The following is a 24,182-nucleotide window of genomic DNA, read 5'->3' as shown; positions in this document are numbered from 1 at the left end:
CATTGCCAGATACACTCTCATCTCTGCATTTAATGACTCCCTTGCTAACAGTAATGTTCTTTCCAGATATCCTGGTGGTTGACTCTCTCAACTTTTTCAAGTCTTTGTGTAACTATTACTTCTCATTGAGATGTATCCTAGTCAATCTTTCTCTCTTTGGTAGAAGGTAGGTTCTACAATGGCAGAAATGTTCATCTATTTTTTAAAATTAATTTACCTTAAGGTTCTAGAGTAGTGTTAGGCATATTGTAGATACCAACACAGTATCTTTTGAATAAATAAAACAAACACAGATTATGAGATAGCAGGGGTAGACAGTGTTATAATTAAGACATAATTTGAAAAATTCTCTGTGTGTGTCTGTGTGTGTTGTTTTTTCTTACAGATCATCTCCAAGTTATAACATGACTTAGTATGGTAAACAATGTCCACTGAAATTTGGGAAGTAACTCACTGTGCTTTCTTGCTTAATGCCATCAATGTAGGACATTGTCAGTAATTTGAGTGATATATTTTTATTGTACTCATATAGAAATAGCTATAGATTATATTAATTAATTTGTTTTTACAGTATATTTATGTCATCTGCTCTGTACAGGCACTTTTAAGGAAGGAAGGATGGGCTATAAGGATAAGAATCTTGACTTAAAGATGACACATTCTCATAGTGAGAGGCAGGCAGTAAATATACACATATAAATAAGATAATTGCAGGTCCTGACAAGTACTATTAGAAAAAATGGAAGAGGGTAATGGAGTCGAAGTGATAGACTCACCTGGACAACCTCTCTGAAGAGATAATCTTTGAGAAAATTTGATGTTGAGAAGAAGCCAGACACTTTAAAACAGAGGAAAGGGGATTCTAGGTAGAGAGAAGAGCAAACACAAAGGCCTTGGGGTGAAAATAAGTTTGACTCTTTAGAAACACAGAATGAAGATCATTAAATTTCTAATGGAGTGGTCAGAGGAAATAATGTTATAAAATGCAGTTGGAGCAGTACAAGAGGCCAAACCATGTATAGTCTTATTCACCATTTAAGGAATTTATCTCCAAAATCCTATTGAGAAATTTGAAGCAGGGGAATGGTAGGAATTCTTTTGGAAAGAGCATGATGGCTGTTTTGGAGAATGGACTCCTAGGCCAGGAGAAGAAGCAGGGAGACAAGTTAGGAGGCTCTGACAGAATTAGTGAGATAACTAGTGTAGACTAGTGGAGAGCGAAGAAGATAGTGAGACATGGTGAGATTTAGATTATATTTCAGAGTAAAGACTAAGTTTTGCTGTTGGATTGGAGGTGAGAAGTAAGGGAAAAAAAGGGATATGGGGGGAGGGCACCTGGGTGGCTCAGTTGATTAAGTGTCTGCCTTTGGCTCAGGTCATAATCCCAGGGTCCTGGGATTGAGTCCTGCATCGGGCTCACTGCTCAGTGGGGAGCCTGCTTCTCCCTCTCCTCCCCACTCGTGCTCTCTCTCACTATTTCTCTCTCGCTATCACTATCTCTCTCTCTCTCAAACAAATATATAAAATCTTTAAAAAGGCGGGGATTTAGGATGACTCACATGAGAAAGATTCAGTTTTCCTCAACTACCAGGTCCCTGGTGTTCAGCTTATGGTAGGTGTAGTAGAAGGAGCTATGAGCAGGATATATGTGCTTGAGTCCTGAGACTTGCCCTATTCATTCATGTGAAAGATTAGAATACAGGGCTTCTGGGTGGTTCAGTGGGTTAAGCCACTGCCTTCGGCACAGGTCATGATCTCGGGGTCCTGGGATGGAGTCCTGCATCAGGTTCTCTGCTCAGCAGGGAGCCTGCTTCCTTCTCTCTCTCTGCCTGCTTGTGATCTCTGCCTGTCAAATAAATAAATAAATGAAATCTTTAAAAAAAGAGAGAGAGATTAGAATACTAATACTAGCAGCACACATTACAGTTGCTAATTATTGAGTGTTGTCCATATACTGATACTCTGCCTTTTCCTCTCCATAAAACATTTCACTTAGTCCTGATAACAATCATTCCACATTTTATAGATGATGAGAAAGGCTCAGAAGTGCAGAATAATTTATCTAGAGTCACACATTTAGTCAATGGCAGAACTGGGTTTAAAGCCCTGGGTTTAAACTCATATTTGTCTGATTTAGATATTAACCACTATGCTGCACTGCCTCCCAGAAGAGTAATTTTTGTTTGTTTGTTTTTTTGTTTGTTTAGTATTTCTTCAATTTACAGTTCAAAATACCCTTCACATGTTGTCATTTAATTCTCGAGGAGTAGTCCCCATTCCCATTGATTCTTATATTGCTGCTGAGATATGAAGAAGAATTTTTTTTCTTTTCATATTTTTTAAAAATTTCTTTTCAGTGTAACAGTATTCATTGTTTTTGCACCACACCCAGTGCTCCATGCAATACGTGCCCTCCCTAATACCCACCACCTTTTTCCCCCAACCTCCTACTCCCTGACCCTTCAAGACCCTCAGGGTGCTTTTCAGAGTCCATAGTCTCTCATGGTTCACCTCCCCTTCCAATTTCCTTCAGCTCCCTTCTCCTCTCCATCTCCCCATGTCCTCCATGTTATTTGTTATGCTCCACAAATAAGTGAAACCATATGATAATTGACTCTTTCTGCTTGACTTATTTCACTTAGCATAATCTCTTCCAGTCCCGTCCATGTTGCTACAAAAGTTGGGTATTCATCCTTTCTGATGGAGGCATAATACTCCATAGTGTATATGGACCACATCTTCCTTATCCATTCGTCCGTTGAAGGGCATCTTGGTTCTTTCCACAGTTTGGCGACCGTGGCCATTGCTGCTATAAACATTGGGGTACAGATGGCCCTTCTTTTCACTACATCTGTATCTTTGGGGGAAATACCCAGGAGTGCAATTGCAGGGTCATAGGGAAGCTCTATTTTTAATTTCTTGAGGAATTTCCACAGTGTTCTCTAAAGTGACTATACCAACTTGCATTCCCACCAACAGTGTAAGAGGGTTTCCCTTTCTCCATATCCTCTCCAACACATGTTGTTTCCTGTCTTGCTAATTTTGGCCATTCTAACTAGTGTAAGGTGGTATCTCAATGTGGTTTTAATTTGAATCTCCCTGATGGCTAGAGATGATGAACATTTTTTCATGTGTCTGATAGCCATTTGTATGTCTTCATTGGAGAAGTGTCTGTTCGTATCTTCTGCCCATTTTTTGATATGATTATCTGTTTTGTGTGTGTTGAGTTTGAGGAGTTCTTTATAGATCCTGGATATCAACCTTTTTTCTGTACTGTCATTTGCAAATATCTTCTTCCATTCCGTGGGTTGCCTCTTTGTTTTCTTGACTGTTTCCTTTGCTGAGCAGAAGCTTTTGATCTTGATGAAGTCCCAAAAGTTCATTTTCGCTTCTGTTTCCTTTGCCTTTAGAGAAATATCTTGAAAGAAGTTGCTGTGGCTGATATCGAAGAGGTTACTGCCTATGTTCTCCTCTAGGATTCTGATGGATTCCTGTCTCATGTTGAGGTCTTTTATCCATTTCGAGTTTATCTTTGTGTACAGTGTAAGAGAATGGTCGAGTTTCATTCTTCTACGTATAGCTGTCCAGTTTTCCCAGCATCGTTTATTGAAGACACTGTCTTTTTTCCACTGTATATTTTTTCCTGTTTTGTCTAAGATTATTTAACCATAGATTTGAGGGTCCATATCTTGGCTTTCTACTCTCTTCCACTGGTCTATGTGTCTGTTTTTATGCCAGTTCCATGCTGTCTTGGTGATCACAGCTTTGTAGTAAAGCTTGAAATCAGGTAATGTGATGCTGTCAGTTTTATTTTTGTTTTTCCAACATTTCCTTAGCAATTCGGGGTCTCTTCTGATTCCATACAAATTTTAGGATTATTTGCTCCAGCTCTTTGAAAAATACTGGTGAAATTTTGATCGGAATGGCATTAAAAGTATAGATTGCTCTAGATAGTATAGACATTTTAACAATGTTTATTCTTCCCATCCAAGAGCATGGAATTGTCTTCCATCTTTTTGTGTCTTCTTTAATTTCTTTCATGAGTGTTCAGTAGCTCCTCGAGTACAGATCCTTTACCTCTTTGGTTAGGTTTATTCCCAGGTATCTTATTGTTCTTGGTGCTATAGTAAATGGAATTGATTATCTAATTTCCCTTTCTGTATTTTCATTGTTAGTGTATAAGAAAGCCACTGATTTCTGTACATTGACTTTGTATCCTGCCACATTGCTGAATTGCTGTATGAGTCGTAGTAGTTTGGGGGTGGAATCTTTTGGGTTTTCCATATAAAGAATCATGTCATCTGCGAAGAGAGAGTTTGACTTCTTTATTGCCAATTTGGATACCTTTTATTTCTCTTTGTTGTCTGATTGCTGTTTCTAGGACTTCTAATACTATGTTGAACAAGAGTGGTGAGAGTGGGCATCCTTGTTGTGTTCCTGATCTCAACGGGAAGGCTGCAAGCTTTTTCCCATTGAGGATATTTGCTGTGGGTCTTTCATAGATAGATTTTATGAAGTTCAGGATTGTTCCCTCTATCCCTATACTTTGAAGCGTTTTAATGCTAGATTTTGTCAAATGCTTTTTCTGCATCAATTGAGAGGACCATGTGGTTCTTCTCTTTTCTCTTATTGATTTGTTCTATCACATTGATTGATTTGTGAATGTTGAACCATCCTTGTAATCCAGGGATGAATCCCACCTGGTCATGGTGGATAATCTTTTTAATGTACTGTTGGATCCTATTTGCTAGGATCTTGTTGGGAATCTTTGCATCCATATTCATCAGTGATATTGGTCTGAAATTCTCCTTTTTGGTAGGGTCTTTGCCTGGTTTGGGGATCAGGGTAATGCTGGCTTCATAAAAAGAGTTTGAAGTTTTCCTTCTGCTTCAATTTTTTGAAACAGCTTCAGGAGAATAGGTGTTATTTCTTCTTTGAAAGTTTGGTAGAATTCCCCAGGGAATCCATCAGGTCCTGGGCTCTTGTTTTGGGGGAGGTTTTTGATCACTGCTTCAATCAAATTACGAGATATTGGTCTATTCAGGTTGCCAATTTCTTCCTGGTTCAATTTTGGGAGCTTATAGGTTTAAGGAAGAATTGTAATTATTTCCATTTTAAAATATCATAAAGGTGAAGCTTAGAGGTTGCATGAATTCTCAAGGTCACAAATGTAGTAAGTGACAAAGCTGGGAATCAAAACAAAGTCTTCTGGTCCCTACCCCATGATCTATAATAACAGATAAGACAATTGACTTAGTTGGATGTTGAGTTCCTCATGGGTAAATCAGTGAAGGGTAGACTAAGTGGTCTACCTTTTTAATAGTCTATGGTTGTAAGTATTGTGCTGGCTTTTGTCTCCCATCTAAGTACTAACCAGGCCCGACCCTGCTTAGCTTCCGAGATCAGACGAGATCAGGCACATTCAGGGTGGTATGGCCGCAGACCCTTGCTGGATTTTGTATGTTGAACCACTATTGCTAAACTGTCTGGGAATTTCCTGATTACATTCACTCATCACCCACATTACTGTTACCTTGCTTCACTTCTACCCTACAAAATTTTGACAATATTCTGGAAACCACATCAGGGAAGTCACAAAGATTTGTGCAGTGGCATTCTTTTATAGTTCCTCTATATTTCTTGTAGTGTCAAACAGTGATAGGCCCATCTTAGAATCTCATAAGACAATTTATTTATATAAAATGAATTGAGTGGAATGATTTAAAATTATAAAAAGAAGTCTAATACAGGGGTACCTGGGTGGCTCAGTCAGGTAAGTGTCCCACTCTTGATTTTAGCTCAGGTCATGATCTCAGGGTTGGGAGATGGAGGCCTGAATCAGGCTCCTCACTCAGCAGGAAGTCTCCTTAAGATTCTCTCTCTCTCTCTCTCTCAAAATGAATAAATCTTTCTTTTTTTTAAGTTTTTTTTTTTTTTGGTAAAAGATTTTATTTATTTATTTTAGAGAGACTGAAAGAGAGAGCATGAGCTGGGGGAAGAGCACAGAGAGTGAGAGAAACAGACTCCCCACTGAGCAGGAAGCTGATGCAGGACTTGATCCTGGAACTCTGGGATCATGACCTGAGCCAAAGGCAGAAGCCTAACTGACTGAGCTACCCAGGTGCCCCAAATAAATAAATATTTTTAAAAAAGAGATCTAATAGGTATATATAGTTATAATTCCATAGATTTTTTTTCTTTTTTTCTTTTTGAAAGGCAGAATGCCACATGCAGCCCCTCATTTAGATGTGTCTGGAGTCTTGGAAACTTGACTACCCTACATTCTTCTACAGATGATGCTGAGAGTTTGTTTGGTGGTTCTACAATGGGAATGTAGCTACTCATATACCTTGACTGAAGAATGTTCCTTCTCTATGGAGTAAGTCATCTTTTTCCACCTAGTGTGCCACTTTGGGAGGGATGCACATGGAGTAGTGAGGGAGGAAGGGGATACATGCTTAGCCAACAAGATCAGCCGAATCAACCCTCTAAAGGTTGTGTGCTGGTTGATAGAGTGGGAGAGATAGTAGAAGTAGGAAGATAAGAAGTTAAAAAATAATCTCTATAAAGTATATTGAGTTACAATCAGGGCTCCCACTGCAGGGAAATATAAAGAAGGTAAAATATAAGATGCAATAGATTACACTGATAAATACACACACACACACACTGTTGTATTGCAAGAAGTCACTGAACTATCTTGATGAATTTTAAAATGGCTGGCTTAATTAATATAAGCAATCTAGATAATCCAGAAAACCCTTGATATTTAATAAAGTTATTCTGAACCTGTCTTAGGAAACACAAGTGATCACACTTAATTTAGTGTAACTTAATTTAAAGACAATGAGTTATCTGGAAAATTGGCTCAAATTTTCATTTCATTTGCATGTTTATATACTCTCAGGGTACATTATAAATGTCACTTTTGGAGGGAGTATATATGTGAATTTATCTATGAGTGAGAAGGCAGGAGGCGGAAGAAGAAAGACAGGAGAGCTTTTATCTGGGTATACTGCACTGGTTTTCTAGGTTTTAGCAGTTTTTTCCTCCTGTTGTGTATTTGACCAAATAGTTACTGCCTTTAACTAAGTTCATAAATCTTTCTTTCCATCTACATTCAGGTAGAATTAATAATTTTTCTGTATCTGGCAGAGGAATGAAGAGAAATTAAACATTTTTGCTTTTTTAAATAAGGGTGATAAATAGGCTTGTTCTGAAGCATTGTGGGAAATCTCCAGGGAGTTAATAGGTCGCCAACCGCTTGAGGTGATGTGTTCTGTGTAAAGACTTGGTGTGTTCTTACATGAGGTGATGAAATCATTACTCACAGGCTGGGCTGACCAGTGTTTCAGCCACTCCAAGTAAAACATACTGAAGAGCCAGGTGGAAACAGGGCATGGAAGAAACGGTGACAACTTTGCCTGAAAGAGGCTGCTCCACTGGAGGGAAGTGTTTTCTGTGTATTTCAAAGAAGCCAGCTACCATCACAGACAATGCAGCAGAAAGATTTCCAGCGACTTAAGGAAAACAATGCAGAGGAAAAAAGAAAGAAAAAAGAGCCCCAAATCAGTGTAATAGTCCATGGCATTTTTACACATTGACACTCAGAGATGTTTGCTCAATAATTTTTGCCCTGAGACTACCCAGATGCAAGCTAACTGTGTTATCTGACTATGCTGCTTTGACTCTGGTCTCTAAGAAACAACTGCACGGACTCCCTATTTCCCGATTTACTGCTTAGAGGGCCTCTGGAAAGTTAGTTAACCTAGTGATCACTTTCCTCAGCTCTTAATATAGGGTTAATAATGTTTACCTTTGTAGGGTGACTCTGAGATTTAAGTAAGATACTGTACTGGTATTATTATAACAGCTCCTGATAGCAATAGGGAGCAATTATTGAAGATAAAGCCACAGTTTTGAATTTTTGTCCTCAGATAAATTATTTTTGATAACTTTTTAAGATTTATAGGAGTCAAAAATAGTTTGGGGGAAATTTAAAATGGAGTAATCTCTTCACAAGGTTTTAATCATTTAAAAATGGTTTGAAATAATCTGCATTATCAGTCCTCAGTTTTCGGACATTTCTCTGATCTTTGTAGAGCATTAAGGACTAGAAACTTTTGTTTAGAAAAAAAATAGTAAAGGTGAATTAGCTAGATAAAGAGTATAAATGGAAGCAATTATTCAAAAAGTCATCTTGCTCTTCTTTCTCTTTTATTCTTGAGGAATTATCTAGAAAATTTTGGTTGAAAATGAGTAGGGATTTTGCCATGATTTTGTTACAGTTTATATCCACTGCAACCATTCCATTTCCCAATTTATCATTCATATTACTGGACTTAATCCCATTGTTAGAGCAGATGCAAACTTGAGCTAGATGGAATTTACTTGAAATTTAGAGATAGTCACATTTTGCTAACTTGCATAAAATTTCAGATAAGGCAAAGCTTTCAATTCAAAAAAATCAATCTAATGTTTAAATAGCTTAGTGTTTGTTTTGGTTGATAGAGAAACTGGTAGGTAAATTTTTTGATTGTATCTCAGCATTTAAATGTATTGTAAGGTCTGCTTTTTACTGAGTCTCTAAGAAATAGAAGGTGTAAAAAAGGGGGGGATCTGAATAACAGAAAATTTGAGGAATTTTTTATTTTTATTTGAAATTTGGTTCCAGGAAGGCTCATTCATTAGCGGGGTCGAGATTTTGGTTCTTTAAACAGCTTATATAAAAAATTTGAGTTTCAACATTATCTACTTTTAAGATCACATTCATCACACAATTGCACTGATTTAGATTACTTGGCACATTATAGACTCATCAGAAAAAGAGCTAATATGTCAATTCAATTTAGTATTTACTCTCTTCCTGTTCCATGCAAGGCAGTATGTTAGGCACAGTTGGAGATAGAAGATTAAAAAATATCTGTTCTCAGTCATTGCAGACTTATACTCTATTGGGGAATCTAAGAAGAAAAACTTATTTCTAGCTGGGGAGGTGAGAGAAATAATTTTATGCTTTAAAGAAAGAAGGTAGGGGTGCCTAGGTGGCTCAGTGGGTTAAAGCCTCTGCCTTTGGCTCAGGTCATGATCCCAGGGTCCTGGGATCGAGCCCCACATTGGGCTCTCCACTCAGCGGGGAGCCTGCTTCTCTTCCTCTCTCTCTCTCTTCCTGCTTCTCTGCCTACTTGTGATCACTGTCTGTCAAATAAATAGATAAAATCTTAAAAAAAAAAAAAGAAAGGAGTCCATATGAAGAGGTAAAGGCAGCATCACTGTCATGAGCAGAAGTACAGAGTTGTACTTCTTAAGGAAATGAGACAGATTTTCAGAATAGTGAGAAACAAGTTATTTGGGGATCGGGGGACAAGATAGATCATAAGAGGCATTTAATATATTTTTAAGGAATTTGTAAATTGCTCTGAAGGTAATGGAATCACTGAAGATTTGAGACACAAGTGAAATGATTAGAACTGTCATTTGGGATGACTACTCTAAAGGTTATGTGCTGGTTGATAGAATGGGATACATAGTGGAAGTGGGAAGATAGTTAGGAAGTTAAAAAATAATCCTGATAAAGTATACCGGGGACTTAAGTTACATCATGGCTCCCACTTTCAGAAAACATAGAGAATAGAAACATGAGGTGCAATAGATTCCACTGATAAAACCATAGCAAAAGCAAGGAGGAAGAAGATGTCAAAGTTGAGTATAAGTCTTGATGACTGGAAAGATGGTAGTGCCGATAATATAAAGAAGATCCATGACAGGGAGAAAATGAATTTGATTTTGAGTTGAGGTAGAGGCACAAAGAGAATTTAAAGAAAAGTGCTCAGAGAACAATTGAAAATGTGAATCGTAGGTCAGAAGGTGGGTTGAGTGAAGAGATAAAGATTAATGAGTCATCTGCAAGGAATGGAAATTTAAGGGCAGGTGAAATTTAAAAAATGATGGGGAGTGAGGGAAGAGAACATCTAGGCAATGCTTTTAAACATTTTTGCATTTGGTGTCAAGACGAAAGCTAAAACCATGGAAAGAAAGGTCAGAAAGATAAGTAATCTCTAAGGGAAGGTTTCAAAGAGGTGGTGACACAAAACAGAACTTTTGATCTTTCCCTGCTTCCTATTCACTCTTCCCCATCTCCTCCAGTACCTCTACCTACTCAAGGCAGAAATCTGGGATCCTCTGTCTTTCCCTCATCTCCAAATATATTATTAAGTTATCCAGATTCTACTTCAAAATCTATTGTGAATTAACCTGCCTCACTTCATAGCCACTGCCGTCATTCTAGTCTAAGTCAATATTTTTAACCCAGGCTATGTGCAATAACATATTTAATGGTCTTCCTGTTTTCACTCTTATGCACCTGTGCCCCCTTAAGCACCTAACAGTCAGGGAGATCTTATATAAATGCAAATTCAATGTTACTCTCCTGCTTAAATTCCATCTATAGGTTTTTATACAATTAAGATGAAATCTCAAATCTTTAACGCAGCCTTTATGATCTTGCCTGTGCTTATCCTCTCACTCTAATTGCTTGCTACTTTCTCCTCTCTTGACCATTTTCAGCCAAATTTTCTTGACTATCTTAAATTCGTTCTCACCTTAGAGCATTTGCTTTGCTCTTCTGAAACATTTACTGGCCCACACTCACCACTGATATTCAGTGTATTACTGGAAATCCTAGCCAGAACAATTAGGCAAGAAGAAGCAATAAAAGGCATCCAAACTCATCAAGTTGTGTACATTAAATATGTACAGATTTTGTAGATCAATCATACCTCAATAGAGTTGTTGTTTTTTTTTTTTAAGAGACTTATTTGGGGGCACATGGGTGACTTAATTGGTTAAGTGACCAACTCTTGATTTGGCTCAAGTCATCATCTGAGGGTCGTGCTATCCAGGCTCCATGCTGTAGGTGGAGCCTGCTTGGGATTTTCTCTCTTCCTCTTCCTCTGCCCCTCCCCTCAACTCGCTTATGCTCAAGTGTGCTCTCTCTCTCTCTCTCCCACCAGAAAATTTTTTAACGAGACTTATCTGGAGTATTTTAAGAGGGTCCAACCCCTATTCTAATCAGTAGGTGTTGAAATACAGATAAAATGAAGGAGAGGAAATTATATTTTAAAAATAAAAGAAAATCTCTCTGATTGAGAGATCAGTGAGAGTACCCGTGAATAGTGCAGTGGTTGAAAAGACATTTACCAGGGCACAATAACATGGCATCTTAGAATAACATTGATAGGAAGAGTTCTCGAGCTAGGAAAAGATGTCATAAACACAGAAAAGAGCAGAGGAAGGGGACTGGGCTTTTGAACCGACCTTCAAGTCTGTGGATCACAATAAGAGCAATAGCTTCAAAATTATGATGAAAAATTATTGTCAACCTAGAATTCAATGTACAATCAATTAATCAAGTAAAAGGGTAAAAAGATTTTCAATTATATAAATTCTTGGAAACTTATACTTTTCATATGCCCTTTCTTAGGAAGTTGCTAAAAAAATAAATGATAATGAAAGAGGAAGCAAGTTAAGGAAGAAAAAGAGGTTGTTAGAGAGCTAACACAAAGAGCACCACTAAGCCAGGGTAGAGGGACATGGTCAAGACCCAAAAAGTCTTTAAAATCTCCCGAAGCAGAGGAGCCCCTAGTAGATGACCTTATGTATTTTAGCACTGAGACAAAGCTAGTGATACTACGGTGAAACTGGTAGAGCAGTTTGAAACTTAAAAAACAAACAATTTTTAATTAAATAATTGAGAAAAGCACATACTTTTTAAGTACAGAAAATAAATTTTTATATGAGAAAATTGAATCAAATTCTTTGGTTTTGCCATGAGAGAGAGAGAGAGAGAGAGAGTGTGTGTGTGTGTGTGTGAGAGAGAGAGAGAGAGAGAGAGGGAGAGAAAGAGATTGATTGCCAATTTAAATAATATTTCTATAATCATATTATTTAGTAGAATTAGATAAACAAAACCTAAAATTTGAAAATGATTTGCCTCTGGGCAGATGGCAGAGAAAGCCAGAGCTGGAGACCATTACTTACTATTGAAAGGCTTTCAACATTATTTGTTTACTAACGTAACATGTTTCCTGAATCTAAGATGAATTCAACTCTAAGAAGAAACATGTTTTTATGTATCACTGAGAAAGGAAAAAAGAGTTGCCAATCCATTACAATATGTAACCTAATTTCAGAGATGAATTTCTACATACATATACTGTTGCTATTGAGCGAGTTATGCTCCTTGAAAATAATGCCTTGAAGCCTTAACTTCCAATGTGACTATTTGAAGAGAGAGGTTTTAGAGAGGTAATTAAGGTTAAAAGAGGACAGAAGGGTGAAGCCCTAATCCAATAGGGCTAGTGTTCTTAGAAGAAGAGGGAAAGACACCAGGTCTGTGCACACACAGAGGAAAAGCCATGAGGGGACCTAGCGAGAAGATGGTGGTCTGCAAGCCAAGAAGAAAAGCCTTAGGAAAAACCTAGTCTTCCCACACCTTGACCTTGGGCTTATATCACCCAAAACTGTGAGAAAACAATTTCTGTTGTTTGAGCCACTTAGTCTGTGGTATTCTGTTATGGCAGCCTCAACAAACTGATGAAGGTATGTTTAGGCATTACGTAAAAATTAAGTTGTACAAATTGGACAAACTATATTGTCCATGATAGTCATATGAACTCTAACAAAAGTGTTGAGGTAGGTAAGAACAGGTTTTCAAACTTTCTTGTTTTAAAATTCAAATTCTGTGAGAGTCTCCTATGATGCCCTCCATCCTAACTAATTAAGGCTAATTTAGAAAAAAAATATCATGTCCACCTCTGCACCCCCTCCTTTTTTTTTTTTTGGTTATCACCTTGTACTATGCAAACAAGGTTGTATTTTATTCTGAAAAGTTTATAGCATTAGAGGCAGTAGCTTAGATAAGATACCTGAAATTTTTTTGGGTAAAAGCCCAATAATGAACATTTTTTAGTTTGTGGGGCAAAAGGGCAAAATTTTGAAGATATGAAGGTAATTTATGCAACAAGAGATAGAATATGCTTCTACAAATTTTTTATGGATGGAATTCAAGATAATAATTCTTTTGGGGAAGTGATGGAATTTCCCTTAACTGGTATTTAAAGTTACTGCTTCTTACCCTCGGCTCAAGAGCAATGTTCATCTGTGAAAATAATTCTTCATTTGCTGGGGCAGTGTGAAAACAAATGGTGGGTCATATTTGGCCCTGGCTTAGCCATCAGCTTTTAGTGCCTACTCCTGAATTGTGGCTCTGACCGGTAAAGAAATAATGGCAATTTTTCCTGGACTCCTGCTGCCTATTCACAGGCATGAAACATGACACAGCAGTCTCATGGCCTCTTTCTCTGTCCTCGATACTCAAAGCGTAGTTAGTCCCTGACCAGGTATGACCTGGGAGCTTGCTAGACCTGCAGAGTCTCCAGTACCACCAGAGAAGGACTGAATTCAGATCTGCATTGAAACAAGGAGCCTCAGAGATTCCTGGTACACATTAAACTTGAGAAGTACTACTGCAGCATAAAGCACCATGAGACCTAATCTTGCAAAATCCAATGAAAAACGGTTCTCCAGACAATTTCAAGGGAAGCACAAATATTTAACTCATTTACCCAGATATTTTAGGGCAAATCATATTTTTACCGGAAGGATCTAGATAACTACATTTGCTTTTTATTTGCTACTGCACTCTGATGCTAGTGAAAAATGACTTTCTTAAAATTCAAAACAAAGTTTGATTCCAACCTAAATTTAATCCATTCCGCTTTTATTCTTAACTTCTATGAGATCATAACTCGTCCAAAGCAGAGCACAGTTTATCAGAATGTATACATTTTAAACTCCTATCAGATCTGTATTTACAAGATAAAGCACATGGTTCCAAAGGAGATATTATATTTGGATAAATAATGTATGTTTTAATATTGGCTGTGTGGTTGTAGCCAAGAACATAAGAGTCTTCAAGCTCTTATAGTTCATTCTATTATCCTGCCATGTAATAATTTTCCAAATTAGACCACAATGAAATAAAGGAAAGTCAGAATTTATTCAAGCATTGCCACTTCATACTGAAGCAAACTCTAATCCTAAAAAATAGATATGTTAAGATGCTTCAGTTATTGCTTAAATTTACTGACTGAGAAAACTATGGGTTTTTTTATGGGTAGTCTGATGTACGAGTCTCTGATATGTAACACAACTGTGCGTATGAAATTCTACTGAGCCATGATCCATGATTTTGGCCAATTCCCAGAATAGGAAATTTGCTCATGTGAGAACACGCAGGTGTTCATAAACCACTCTCACAGAGACAGCTATGATTTTATTGTCAGATGTATCTGCTGCCTTTGCAGAAGGTATTACTTACCTGCTACTAGAATGGCACGCTTTTTACTTTTATTGTTCCTATTAGTGGTGTGTTCCTATATTTGAACTGAGCTATTCCTATCCAGTCTTTTGTTTCTCTGTAGACCACCAGAACTCGTTTCCGGAGAGTCAGCTTCGGTTGGTGTTTTAATTTCTAAATATAGAGCAGGTAACTCATTTACATAGAGATCAGATAAACAAGTGTATCTTGCAGATACAATGATTGCTTCAGTTGGCGTACTAGCTGGTCTACTTTACCTCAAATTTAATCCATTGTTGATGTCCGCTTTAAAAATGAGAACTTGAGAACACTTATGTGCTTTTATGAAACAAAGGAACAATTGAAGGAATGAATGATTCAGGCTGGATATTTACACATTTCCTCTTTTAGTATTTACAGTTCCTTCGATCAGGTATTTTCAGTGGGTGTGCACTGTGATTTTTTTGGAAAAATGTATCAGTTCTAAAACTGTGATAACAAAAAAACTGGTTTTGTTAACATAATCCCATTTTCTTTCTTTATTCAAATTTTTATTTATTTATTTGACAGAGAGAGACAGCACAAGCAGGGTGAGGATGAGGAGCAGAGGGAGAGGCAGAAACAGACTCCCTGCTGAGCAAGGAGCCTGATGTGGGGCTCCATCCCAGTACCCTGAGAGCCTGACGTGAGCCAAAAGCAGACACTTAACTACCTGAGCCACTGGGGCACCCTAAAATAATCCTATTTTCAATGAAGGTGATTGGACCGCTGACTCAATTTTTAATATATCAAGCACTTTGGCTCTAATCAAGAAAGGAACTTTTTAAAAAAAGTTATTTATTTATTAGAGAGAGAAAGTGCGCACACAAGTGGAGGTAGGGGCAGAGGGAGAGAATCTTTAAGCAAACTCCACACTGAGTTGTGGAGACCCAGGCAGGGCTCATTCTGATGTCCCATGAGATCATGATCTGAGCCAAACCAAGAATTGGCTGCTTAACCACCCAGGCGCCCTCAGAAAGGAATCTTTTATTACTTTCAATTATTAGAACAACTACAGTTACTGGTAATGTAAAAAGTGACCAACACTTGGTTGTCACTTTATTGTAAAGGACTTGGGGTTAAAACTTGAATCTTCAAGCTTTTATTTTAAGGGAGATATTTAAATATACTTCATCCGCATTTCAATTTAAATGTTATTTAAAAGCCAAGATAATTGCTACCTACTGTGTTATACACTTCTGCTTTATGTAAGACTTAATAACAATCTTAATTAGGCTAATTTTAGTCAGATTAATACTTGTGTATGTCAGCATTAACTACCAAATACCACATACTGCAGGATTTTAATTAACACTGAGGAAAAGAAATACTCTTACTATAAACATTTTTGAACTGGAAAAGGCTAAAACGAAGTATGTCCAATTACAACAGAGGATAAATCACAATATCACTGATTTTAGATTCTAGGTGAATTAAGGTTGACTTTGAAACAGATAAATCGGCTCACATGTAATGTTAGGAAGATACAGTCTTGATACACAATTCTGAGCCTATCAAGCCTTTGCCTTTCATCGTTCTGGAAGGTTTGGAGATTCTTTATAGTTGGTGCTGTGATATGCTTTTTGATTTCTTTAGGTGATAAAGTCAAGACTGCCATATCTTGAGTCAGAAACTCTTCTCTCGTTGCATTGTTTATGAGCTAGACAGAAAAAGTAAGTTTCTTTTTTCCTTTATTAAATTTCTTTTTTTTTTTTTTTTTTTTTTTTTTTTTTTTTTTTTTTTTTTTTTTTTTTTTTTTTTTTTTTTTTTTTTTATTAAATTTTTTTATTTTTATAAACATATATTTTTATCCCCAGGGGTACAGGTCTGTGAATCACTGGTTTGACCAATTCAGTGAGATTTCCCCATCCCTCACTCTTGGCCTGGGCTGTGATTATCCATGTCAAATACTAGGCATCTGCACCATCTGCACCATCTGCCTCCTGAAACATGACAGTCCCTCGAAGAGGAATGACGAATGTGGAAGGGGGGGGGTGTCTAAGCAGTAACTGCCTGTTGTAGTGACGAAAGGATTTTTTTTCATTAATTGCAGAGCCTTAATTAGAAATGGTAGTAAGGGGGCTCCTGGGTGGCTCTGTCACTTAAGCATCTGTCTTTGGGCTCAGGTCATGATCCTGGAGTCCCAGGATCTAGTCCCACATGGGGCTCCCTGCCTAACGGAGAGTCTGCTTCTTCCTCTGTCCCTCACCTGGCTCTTGGTCTCTCTCTTACTCTTTCTCTCTCTCAAATAAATAAAATCTTTCAAAAGGAAGGAAGGAAAGAAGGAAGGAAGGGGAAGGAAGAGGAAGGAATAGTAGGAAGGGGGCACCTTGGTGGCTCAGTCACTTAAGCATCTACCTTTGGCTCAGGTCATGAACTTTGGGTCCTGGGATCCAGCCCCGCATTGAACCCTGCAATGGACTCTGCTCAGGGGGGAGTGTGCTTCTTCCTTTCCCTCTGTGCTCTCTCTCTCATTCTGTCCCAAGTAAATAAATACAATCTTAAATAATAAAAGAAATAACAGTAGGGATTCCAAATTAACAATATTTTATTTACCTGCTATCATCTAACACTTATAGCTGGTAAGTGGAATAATAATAATAATAATAGTAATAACAATACTGCTGCAATGGCCTGAGAATGGGAACACCTGATTCAAATGACACATACTCTCTTTTAGACCCTTGACCTATTAAATGACAGTTTATGATGAGGCTAAATGGGCTATGTATAAGAAGGCACCTAGGTTCAAATTAGGAACTCATAAATATTTGTTCACAATTTATGAATTTATGTACTTATATATTTCTCTCACATTTTCAGGGCATTTGGGTTCAAAGTGAAAGGAGATTTTAATATTGGACTAATTCAGTTATGTAAATTACTACCAAAAAATTACCTGAAGTTTGTGCTTGTATGTCCTGATAAAACTTGTTAATCTTCCATAATCATAAGTGGAATATGAAGAAGTGAAGCAAACATCTAGTTTTAAAAGATGCATATCATCACACTTTTTTTTATACTCCCATAGCAAAATATTATGCAAATAAATGAACAAGTATGTAAATGAACAAATGAATGGAGTCTGGCTTAGACACAACTGAATTCAGTATTCTGTACTCAGAGGAACATAGCTCAGTTTTTTTTTTTTTTTAATGAGTCTAGTTTTTCCTTTTTCCTGTCCAACAAGTCTGTTACCAATCTTGAAGGGGAATATTTAGTTCATATATATGAGATATGTTAGGTAACTCTGCCTAACTTTCTTCCATCCATAAAAAAACATATCTCTTTTAAAGAATAGAAAGGATTTTAAATATGTAAGAGTGGAGAATTGTCCAAGAGAGAGTTGCTCATATTTAAAATGAATTTAAGGTACCTTATTCTCAGGAAAGACTTCTAATGTAGTACTTTCAGTCACTCTTTATAGCATATTTTCCTAAAAAGAACCAATTTTTTAAAAATTTAGTGATTAAGCATAATTTGGGAGCCCACATTGGATTTCCATTATACTGTACAAGACTGCTGAAGTTTTTGGCATTTTGCATTATCAATTACTCCCATTTTGTCCTTCATTTATTATGTTTTAATAGTATGCTTGCTGGGGGCGCCTGGGTGGCTCAGTTAGTTAAGCTTCAATTCTGGATTTCAGCTTGGGTTATGGTCTCAGGGTCATGAGACTGCATTGGGCTCACGCTCAGCACAGAGCCTGGATGAGATTCTCTCCTTTTTCCTCTGCTCCTCCCCACATGTATGCTCAATCTCTCTCTCTTTCTTTCAAATAAACAAATAAATAAAATCTTTTAAAAAATAGTGTGCTTGCTGAGGGCATGTAATATGCCTTGCTTTTTGTTTATACTAAGTGTTGGGCATTCACTAAATACTGGTTTTAGAATTTCTACATTGGCAGACCAAAAAGCACTTTTTAAGACTTAAGGATTATCAAAACCTAGTAAGATTTACAGTTACCTAAACCAATTACGATAAATAAAGTTAGGGTTAGTGGCTTAAGAACTCAATCAAAAATGTTATTTGCTAAAGGCATCTATCACTGGAGATAACAACATGCACTGAGGTAAGTTTAGTCACTTTGAGTTCTTTCCAAAAACAGATCAACCCTGTGAGGTGATCAGAGGTGATCTGGTTGATGGCTTTGGTAAATAACGAGAAGCATGCTCCCTAAAAATAACTTCTACAAAGAAACAACCAAAAAACTACAATAACAGGTTACTAAAAGGCAGTATGGTCTCTGCTCATCTCTGAAAAGGAGGAATTAAGAATAAGACCAGGTTAACCAAGAGGAGAGAATCTTCTAGATGCCTGATCTTATTTCAACAGAGTTATTTCTCACGCAGACCATAAGACATTAGTTTATCATTATATGCTATTTCTTAAGTGTTTCAAATTCCCTTTGCTTTGTTTATGCTTACCAATTAGACCTGTGTCCTACACATGATGGCTCAATACTCGTTAATATAATAGAGCTTTCACCACGTGTCTGGACCATGTTCCAGGCACTGACGTCATCCGGCATGCTTTTGAAAGTCTTCCAGAATAGAGGGACCCCAAATTGATTGAGGGTATGCTCCTCAGTGAAAGAAATAAGGGAACTAGAAGATGAGGAAGGTTAGGTGGCTTTTCAAGGTCATGCAGCAGCAGCTCAGTGGCAGAGCAGAGGCTAAGGCCCAGATCTCTGATTATTGGGTTGAGCCTGGTTTGGCTGTACCAGTACTTGTCCCCTGGTCCATGGTGGTGTCTGAGGGATCTCTGCCCGGCTGAGGCAGAGTATAGTCAGAATGGGCTTCAACTCCTTCTCTGCCATTGCAACTGGAGAAATTTTATTTTATGGTCTATTGCCTGTGTTCTGAGTAAGGTGACCTAATTTTTCCCCCCTCAACAATGAAAGTAGAGTTTTAGTGTTCTTACCATAACAAGAAAGCCCCAATTACATGAGGTTGAGGATGTGCTAACCAACCTTACTGTGGTGACACTTTGCAATGTATACTTGTATCAAATTGTCACATCGTACACCTCAGATTTCCACAATGTTAAGCATTAATTAAGCTGGAAGATCAATAAAGCTGGAAAAAAATGCTTGAAAATTATTGCTATGTACCTTACTGTATGAATAAGTATAATGTAGGGACTGAATCACAGTACTAATGTTTAGTAAATATACTACTGGTTCAGAAGTTAATACCTCTCAAGTATAGTCAGGCATTATTCTGGGGGTTCATTAACCTGTGTTAATTTTTTTTTAATAAAGATTTTATTTCAGACAGAGAGAGAGCACGAGCACAGTGCTGGTAGAGGGGCAGAGGGAGCGGCAGACTCCTGGTTGGGCAGGGAGCCTGACACGGGGCTCAATCCCAGGACCCTTGGATCATGACCTGAGCCGGAGGGAGATGCTTAACCAACAGAGCCACCCAGATGCCCTAACCTGTGTTAATTTTCAAGAACATATTCAGCATTGTCTTGGGAGTAAGGACCACTTCCCTTGAGGAAAGATAGGCCATTTGGTAGCACTGGAAATTTCACTGGGTCTTTATATCAGCTGCGTCCTCTGAGGAAGCATCGAAGGTAGGAAGAAAATGGGCCACTCGTGTCTGCATCAAGACTCGAGGAGCTGGATGTTCTTCCTCTCAAAGTCATTTTCTTCCCAACTTGTCAAAATGGGTCTCTACTCCAGAAAATATAGCTAGCTTAGATCTTAGCAGAGTGTTTTTTTTTATTGCAAAAAGTTGCAAACAGTTCACTTGAGATGCTAAGTTGTACTTACTAATGCATGGCCACAGAAATGATCCATCTCTCTTCGAGGGAAAGAGGAAGGTGCTCAAATACTCCATACAAGGCGCCAGAATTAATAATGGCAGGGTGCTGACGACATTCATTACTGCAACTGGCAGAATAGATCCATCCAAATTCCTGTTAGAATTCATGGTCTGCACATAATAGCCTGAAGGAATCTGTAGTTGAGGGGGGAAAGCAGCCAGGCATTAAGAGTGTGGTTTAACTCTGGAGGAAGCATCTTGCAGGAGATGCCTTGCCCTTTGCAAGGGCTCTGTCTGTGACAGATGAACAGAATGTTCCTCTGATCCTCCACGTCCCAGTTATGAGCTGGCACAGGGCAGTATTGTCTCTGTGGAGTCTATCGACAATACTACTGATTCTTTAAGGAGGAATCTTGTGTCATCCTAACTTCTTAATCTTCCTATGCAAAGTAAAGGTGGCCGTCATTTTGTGCTTAGGTTGACACCTAAGAAGTCAAATAACTTACTGAAAAAATACAGCTTTGTGTATAAGCAAACAGACTTTTTCCTGAATTAATTAAATTCAAATCAATTAAATTTAATTAATTTTCCTGAATTAATTAGTTGAATCAATTCCTAAATTAAAAACCAGTTGAAGGAATTAAGGATGTTTGTTTTTACCCCGATGAAAAAAAATTGGGGGCAAGAAAGAAATCCTTCGTATGGCATCTAATGTGATGGCAAAATAGATAAGAAGGATTTTTACTAAAAGAGGGGCCCAGGGTAGAAACACGATACTTGTCAGAGGCTGTCTTTGTTGGCTCCTTGGATGGGCTTCACTTCTGAAATGACCCAAGTAATCGAAAAAAGAGAAACAAAATACACTTGTGTTTATACCTCATTTTAAACTCAGTGTGTGACATTAGTGGACCACAGAGGAAGCTGTGTGCAAAAGGTTTGCATAATAAACTAACAGATAAGAAATGAAAAGCAAACAGAATCCCCCCAAAACCAAAAAGCCCAAACAAAGAAGACCTCTACCACATCCCAAATCCTCAGTGTAGTGTCAGAATTTCTTCATTTTTAAAATAACCCTAATCCTAACTAAAAGCATAACCTGAACTTGGAGACTCTTCAGGTATTCCAAACCTCTTGTTAAAAAGCACAGGGTCACAAGAAAGAGGGCACCTACTTGCTTTTCTATTTGTGAATGTGGTTGCAGTCACTCGTGATTATCAGTCAGAGAGCCTAGTACTTCTCTAATTCCCAGTGGAGCACAAAACTGCTAAGTCAACCTGAGTCTTGTCCGTAAGGGATGGATTCACCAAACTATTTTTTTTCTTTCTGTGCGTGAACTACGATAGGATTTGTGCCTTATTACCATACTGGGAGAGCTGCCCACCTCAAACATCCAGATGATCACTTCCTGTTCGAGTATTTTCACCGACTCCTCTGCTGTCAATCGTACAATTGGAGAGGGTATAAGAAGGGTCTGAGTCATAAGCACAGCAGTTAATGAACCCATCGCTTGTAAAATGAGCCTCTTGCTATGTTAACTACCTAAACCCAGGGAAAGACCACATTTTCACAGACATTCTCTCTATCTGTCCAAAATGTGTCTTGGTGATAATTCATCTTCCAGTCTTCAATGTGACCTTTAGGATTATAAACAAGGATTGCTTTGCTGGGGGCAGATAGCAAGACTGAAGGGAACATTATCTAGTTCTGCCTCACTTCAGTAAAATTATTAAGCACATATCCCCCAATCAGAGGAAAATGAGTGATGCTTTTAAAAAAGAGTGCTGGCAGCAGATCTGCTCGAAGACTGAAAGGCTCCCAGCAGAACCTGGAAGTTTCTGTTACTGATTTCAAATGAGAATTATTGTTAATAGGAATAAAGTTATTATCGGCATGAATCACAGACACAGAAACCTGTTAACTTAATAATGTGGCGAATGTACTATTAATCTTTAGTGAAGCAATATTAATATATTGCCTAATCTAAGAAAAGGCTCTAGTGTCTTGAAAGCTTGAAATCATTTCTGCTTCTGCCTCAAGTTCTGAAATCATCCCCTTTTAAAATTTTAAATACTTTTATTTCATACAAGCCTCTGAGTATTCAGAAATAATTGCTGTCAATAGAGATTCATTTTCACCTCTGAGTGGCCAGTAATGTCAAATGGTAACATCATCAGCCTTAATATCAACATATTTTAAATGTATGTCTTGGAACTGAAGGTCAATAAAGGCTACTAAATTTAAAATACGGAATTCAAGGATGTTTTATTCTTGGTACTTTGATCGCCTTTATGCTGGTGAGTATTTCTTCTGAAGGTAAAAATCTATTTTCAGCCTATCCCATTGGAGGTTTCTTCTACCTCTCTTGAGAAGCACATTCTAAACTTTTTTTGGGGGGGGGATTGTCTGGCATAACATTACTGTGCATAATTTTGGAGCCTATAGGTCTGTATCAGGGATTTTTAACCCGGTTGCAAGAGAGACATTGTGGGTAGTAAACTCTGGGTGTTTATACCAGCACTAAATTGGGATGCCATATATTAGTGGGGTGCCTGCAAGCAAATTACAGAATCCTGCATGTCTCTGAGACGCATATTTAGGATCAGAATAACAACCACTGTAAGCTTGCTGTGGGGATTAAATTAGATACGGTGAAGTCATCTTTTAGGAGTTATGACCATATAGGTGATCAATGAATAACAATTTTTGTTCTTTGCAATACCTGGGCATCTAGAGTTGGTGAGATAGTTAAAATTCAGTTTATTGGAATTTATGGTAATTTATGTCAAATTAAAAAATTTATGACAGTTTTCAGAAGAGAAATTTAGTCAAAAGAAATAGTAAGTGTCACTGCATTACGAAAATAAAGAGTCAGGAATTTGTGCTTTTTTCACAGAAGGTTCGAGGCTAGCTATGGACTACTTAGTAATTTTATACTTACTATTAATTTTGCCCTTTTAAGATGTTCCTTATGATATTAAAGATTATATACACAGGTAATATTTTTGTGTTTTTGTGCTGGCTGCTATAGTGCAGTCAGGAAAGAAGTTGAATCTGCCAGATTAACCTTGTTTTCGTGCGATGTTTACAGCAAGGGTTCTTGGCAAACTTTTTTGCAGAGGGCCAGATAGAAAATATTTCCACATACTGATTCTATTGCAAACACTCAAGCCTGCTGTTTTCATGCACCAGGAAACAGTATGATAAATAAACAAGAATGGATATGTTCCAATAAAACTTTATTTATTGGTCCTGAATTTTGAATTTGATATGATTTTCATATGTCATAAAATATTTTTTCTTTTGATATTTTTCAAGTATATAAAAATTTTTAAACTTTTTTATCTGGTAGGAAATGCAAACAAAACAAAACAAAACAAAAAACCAGCAAGCTGGATTTGGCCTGCAGGCAGTAATTTGCTGACCCCTGGCCAATTAGAGCAAGCATTGCCCTAAGAGTCAGCAGGTAGATTTGCCTTCCCTCTTGCTATTATTAACGGTGTGACTTAGCTGTCCTTCCAGAATCACTTAATTTTTCTAGCCTCAGTTTCCTCTTCAACAAATGAAGTAGTTGAGTAAATTAATCTCTAAGTTTCTTTTTCAGCTCTGCTGCTCTGAGATTTATAAATCTACCTCATTCATTAACCATCTAATTTCCAAGTTAGCAGCAAATATAGTCCTGAATTTCTTCAAAGTCTTTATAGTCACTTGTATTTCTTTGTAAGTTTGTCTTTGAACATTATCATATTAAAATTGCTCTTTAATCACATATGTTTTAAAAGGTACTTTGGACTTGCTGTTTTCCCTCTAATTTCTCCACAGCACAGGGACAGATTCACCAAGGAACTAAGGGTGGGTGGGGAAATAATCTTTTGCTCATTAGAACATATACTTCAGTACAGGGGAGGTGGTACTTAAATCAGTCATGTTAACTACGTGTTAGTACTAGATTTTAAAGGTTTAATGAAGGAGGAAGAAAAGGTTGGGTAATCGCCCACAGATTGCATATTTTCGTGCAT

At 37.6% G+C, this 24,182-nt stretch overlaps 1 protein-coding gene across 1 annotated transcript in view; it reads right to left on the bottom strand.

Annotated features, from left to right (window-relative positions):
• SLC15A5 (solute carrier family 15 member 5) overlaps positions 1–24,182 on the bottom strand; it is a 79,842-nt gene that overhangs the window by 29,447 nt on the left and 26,213 nt on the right. Inside the window, exons 5-6 of the mRNA XM_004755760.1 lie at positions 20,175–20,361; positions 7,332–7,520 (exon numbers count right to left, since the gene is read on the bottom strand). Coding sequence (XP_004755817.1) covers positions 7,332–7,520; positions 20,175–20,361 — 376 coding nt within the window. The remainder of the gene's footprint in view (positions 1–7,331; positions 7,521–20,174; positions 20,362–24,182) is intronic.

Source organism: Mustela putorius, unplaced genomic scaffold (genome assembly GCF_011764305.1).
Source record: "Mustela putorius furo isolate JIRA1106 unplaced genomic scaffold, ASM1176430v1.1 tig00537227_pilon_pilon_pilon, whole genome shotgun sequence".
Classification (NCBI taxonomy): domain Eukaryota; kingdom Metazoa; phylum Chordata; class Mammalia; order Carnivora; family Mustelidae; genus Mustela; species Mustela putorius.
This window is presented reverse-complemented; position numbering and strand designations above follow the sequence as displayed.